Source organism: Crocodylus porosus, unplaced genomic scaffold (assembly GCF_001723895.1).
Source record: "Crocodylus porosus isolate Cpor-Errol unplaced genomic scaffold, CroPor_comp1, whole genome shotgun sequence".
In the NCBI taxonomy this organism is placed as follows: Eukaryota; Metazoa; Chordata; order Crocodylia; family Crocodylidae; genus Crocodylus; species Crocodylus porosus.
The window spans coordinates 12858881-12863453 of NW_017728921.1; the positions used below are offsets into that span (position 1 = coordinate 12858881).

Below are 4573 nucleotides of genomic sequence, written 5' to 3' on the forward strand. Positions count from 1 at the left end.
AGTCTTGTGCATCCTTAACTATGACATTACTCCAGTTCACAAAACTGGAATTTGAGTTGAGCCTCTTCTTAGTGATGGAATTCTAAAAGAGCTACACAGTAGCAAAAGGTAGATTGATAGTGAATTGTGCAGACAGTATCTGGATATACAGAGGAAGTCCAGATCAGCTGAAATTTACCTTTCTAGATAGTAATTTTCCTGACCTAGAGTTTCACTTTACACCAGTGTTTGTGAAGGATTTAATGTTGTATTCCTGGGAGGTGTTATTCAGGATGGAACTAGACTGAGCCTGTGGTAGCTGATTTATGCTCTGGAAAAATGGCTAGGACTGTTGGCACTTTGTGCAGTTTATATCTCTGCCAGACACTTTTTCACCTTTTTTTAAATATCAATTTGAAAAACAAAAAGTTTTGTTTAGACTTCTAGAATTGTCAGCCTGGCCAGTTTGGCTCCGTAGCACTGTAGCTTTTGCATGGAATGACTCCAGCAATGATAAACAGAGCGAGTAAATTGAATATGTGTTTTGAAAAAAAGAAAAAAGCAGCAGCTTAGGAATCTGAGGATGACATCCAGCTACATGATGACTTCCTATTTTGTTTTAAAAAATTAATGCTTTTATAAAGTTAATTTCACAATTTAAAATTCATTCGGATCTTTTATTTTTCAAATATTTATCTCTTAAGGTGAAACTGACTTTGCATCAACGAGATCTGCAGCTTGAATCTTTACAGCAGGAGCATCTTGAGCTCATGAAGCAGCTTACCCTAACTCAAGAGAGATTGCATGCCAAAGACCAGTCCTTGAGTGACCTGCAAACAAGATATGATGAGCTGGAGGCCAGGCTAGAAGAGTTTCAAAGTGACACTTCTTCCAAGGATGACATGATCCAGTATTTGCAGAAAGAGAAGATTGTCCTTGAAGTAGCTCTGCAAACAGTGAAAGCAAGCAAAGAAGAACTTGATGAAGGGGCAAAACGCCTGGGAGAAGGTACAGAGGCAACATCAGAGATATTGGAACAACTGAGGCAAGAAATAGCTGTAAAATCTAGCCAGGTAATTGATTTCTAGTATTATTCTTTTACAAATAACAGATAAAATATATTGATATAGGCTTGTGGAGCAGCTGAATGACTAGAGCATAGCTCCATAGAAAGCATTTGTCATATACCCATAAACCTTGATTTATATATTGGGGTATATCCGTCAGTTTTTATAACTGCTTCGTGTAAGTTGAATAACCTTAATTTATTTTTCTATTACTGAAGTAGAATTTTTACAGTATATATTTAGTATGTTTTATATCAGTTAACAGAACAGATGTTTTATATCTGTTTAATTCTTAATTCATGGAGTTTGAAAGGAACAGTTAAATTTTTGTGCCAGGATTTAATAGACTACGTTGCTTCTTTATCAAGGAGCATGATGATTTCTCAAACCAGTTTTTCAAAATTGAACATTTTATATGAATTATACTGTTCCTTTTAAATTATGTTTAATGTGTTCTATTCATATTGTACTGTGGACTAAAGAACTTCCTCATGCATGTAGCTAACATTTGGTTGCTCCTTTTGGAATGCCTTAGTACTACTTTGTTTGAAATACTGTATTGGGTCTCATGTTTATACAGTTCTGTATGCTCACAGATTGATTCTCAGAATTCTTTGCTTGGTCACTGTACTACTTTACCAGATTAGATCTGCTTTCTACAGATGCTGCCATCATGCATTCTCTAATGCACAATGAATCTTTGACTGTTCCAAATTCTAGTTGCATAATCAGGTTTGTTCCATAACTTATCTAGAGCTGGGATCAGTGACCTTTAGCAGATCCAGGCTGGAGCTTGACTCTCTCTCCCCCATCTCTCCTCCTCCACTGCAGATACCGAGACCCAGACCCTCAACAGGGAGGGAAACAGAAATGACAGAGCAGCAGGCTCTGCAACAGGGGAGTGTCTTAGAGGGGATGAGCATAACAGTGCAGGACCATGCCACCAATTTTTCTTCCTCCTCACTATATTTGACCTTTTTGAAGGCCAAATCTGACCCACAGGCTTAAGGTTGCTGACCCCTGGTCTAGAGGAGTGAGGCTAACCTTTTTGGTGGGTGGGGCACACTAAATAATCTCACACCTTCCATGATCCCTTTCCTTTGTTTGATATACTGTCTCCTTCCTGGACCCAGCCCTGTCCTCCCTGCCCAATGTGCCACTGTGCTCTCTGCTTTATCTCCGATCTGCCACCTGTTATACGCAGTGGTTACCTGTGCCACTTGTGGCACTTATGCTGCTCTAGAGTATTCCACACTTCAGTGCAAGACGGAGAATATACGTTTGTATGAGAGGCTGGCCATGTCCCGGGCTTGGTATCCAACAATGGGATGGTTTTTTGAACGATAACGAAGCAAGCTCTGAAATGTTGGTGTCAAAAGTACCTCGCTAACACATGCAATATAACTGTCTCTGTTACAAATCATCTCCATTTTATCTTGAGCATGTAAATATGAATTGGTATGATTCAGAGATATCATGTATATGTGATGGTATATTCAAAAGGGTTGGAGTGTTGTAGCCATGTTGATCCAAGAAATATGAGAGAAGCAAGGTATTTTTGCATGATGTATTTTATTGGTCTGTTGTAAAGTTGGGAGAGCTGTTAAACAAACTTCGGGGCACAAAGTGCCTTTCTTCAGGCTGCTTATGCAGCATTGGAGATTTGTTGTGTATGAACAGATTCAGAGTAAGAATAAACCAGATTATTTGGTTTGTAGTAGCATCACAATAACCAGTGAACATTCATGTTCTCATTAGATTATGCACTGTATATACATAACAAAAAAAAGGGAGTGGCTTTTTTTAAAGAACTTACAATGCAGTGAAAGCACCACATCTGCATTTTTTCCCTCTGAATAGGTGGAAAATCTGCAACAAGAAAGTGCCAGCTTGAAAAAGCAGACCCAAAAGGTAAAGGAACAGTTTCTGCAGCAGAAGGTAAGTGTACATGTAACTTTTTTGAAATTATGTTTAAAAATAAACAGCTAATGCATTACAGCAAAGGCATATGCTAGCAGTGCTGTTTTTCATAAGGAAGCATGAAGCCGCTAACCTGCTTAAACTGCAGGCCATTATGTCAAATGGAATGTTGTCACATTTCATTATGGGACTTGCGTAACTTGTGTAGTTTTTGATTTTTATGGGAATCAATATAAACTAAGACACACAAGTCAGTTCTTGTCCCAGGTAAATGTAAGTGTTTTGCCTTAAACAAAAGATCATAACAAAAGATCTCTCAAGTGCTTTTGCATTAGATGATATGCTTTGCAACAATAAAGAGAAACTTTTGAGTACTGTATTTAAATTGGTCTTGTAAAACTGTACTTGCACAGTCATTTAAAACAAATGTTTATTTCAGATTTTGTCTTGAATGTATGTGGAGTCTGATCCTGACTGATAACTTGAAGTCCTGTTGTGTCTTTCCCACTTGTAGCAGGACCATTAGCTTGCTGTTTAGTTGCCTTATTAGTCCAACATCAAAGTTTGTTTTAACTTGTAAGCAGTGTTTTCAAGAAGGTAGATTTTTTAATACCAATCCTAATTGCAAAATATGGACAAGTATGTTTTGTGCCAGGACAGGTAAAATTCCTGATTATTTTGTAAGGCTAAGTACATTTTCTTTTATCTGGAAAATGGATAATATAATTCCAAAGATTATCTTTTTGAACTGTTGCTTCCTAATATAGTTCCATTTTTACAGGTGCTTGGGTTTTATCTTGCAGTCACCTACTAATTCTATGTAAAATACCTGTGAACCAGTTAAAAAAGTTGTGGAATATAGTACTGGCTTTTAAATCCATTGGCACAAAATGTTGAGAATCCCCTTTATATAATTCCTTAAAGGTAGACGTTTCAAAAGTTGCAGCAGGAAAGATTCTGTCCCCTTGAAGCTCTTTTGTTTTAATGTCTTTGATTGCTGCTCGTCTTGTGATATTTGAAAATTAAAGTATTGGTGTTTTTGATAAATCATCTATTCTTTGAGCAACTGTGCCATGGGGAATGTCTCTGTAATTCTGTTTTGTGTGGTAGGTAATGGTGGAAGCTTATCGAAGAGATGCAAGTTCAAAGGACCAGCTGATTAGTGAACTGAAGGCTACAAAGAAAAGGCTGGACTCAGAAGTGAAAGACTTAAAACAAGAGTTACTAAAACTTCAGGTTGAAAAGCAGTCCACTGAGGTGGAGCATTCAAAACTACAAAAAGAAGTGACCCAGGTTCACCAGCAGATGGTGGAGTTGGAAAACCATCTTCATTTGGTGCAGAAAGAGCGGGATGACATGGAGGCACATCTACAGGTGTGGAGGATGCTGAAGTTAAAGTTGTAAAGAATATCATATTATATGTCACTAGTTCTACTGATTGCTGAAATGAGATGCAAGTTGTGGTAATGTGCAAGTTCTCATGTTTTAAGTTCTCTTAGGTAAAGAGAGAGAGATATTTTTGAGAATCAGTATACTATTATTTTGGTGACTTTTCTTTTTAAATATTCAGGTTAAACCAGAGCTTACTATAAATTGGCTGCCACATT

At 37.4% G+C, this 4573-nt stretch overlaps 1 protein-coding gene across 4 annotated transcripts in view; it reads left to right on the forward strand.

Moving 5' to 3' along the window:
- Window positions 1-4573, forward strand: part of GOLGA3 (golgin A3) — a 35963-nt gene that overhangs the window by 15037 nt on the left and 16353 nt on the right. For all 4 annotated transcript variants that reach the window (XM_019539009.1, XM_019539010.1, XM_019539012.1 and 1 more), the window contains 3 exons: window positions 684-1052; window positions 2907-2984; window positions 4077-4340. In XM_019539009.1, coding sequence (XP_019394554.1) covers window positions 684-1052; window positions 2907-2984; window positions 4077-4340 — 711 coding nt within the window. The remainder of the gene's footprint in view (window positions 1-683; window positions 1053-2906; window positions 2985-4076; window positions 4341-4573) is intronic.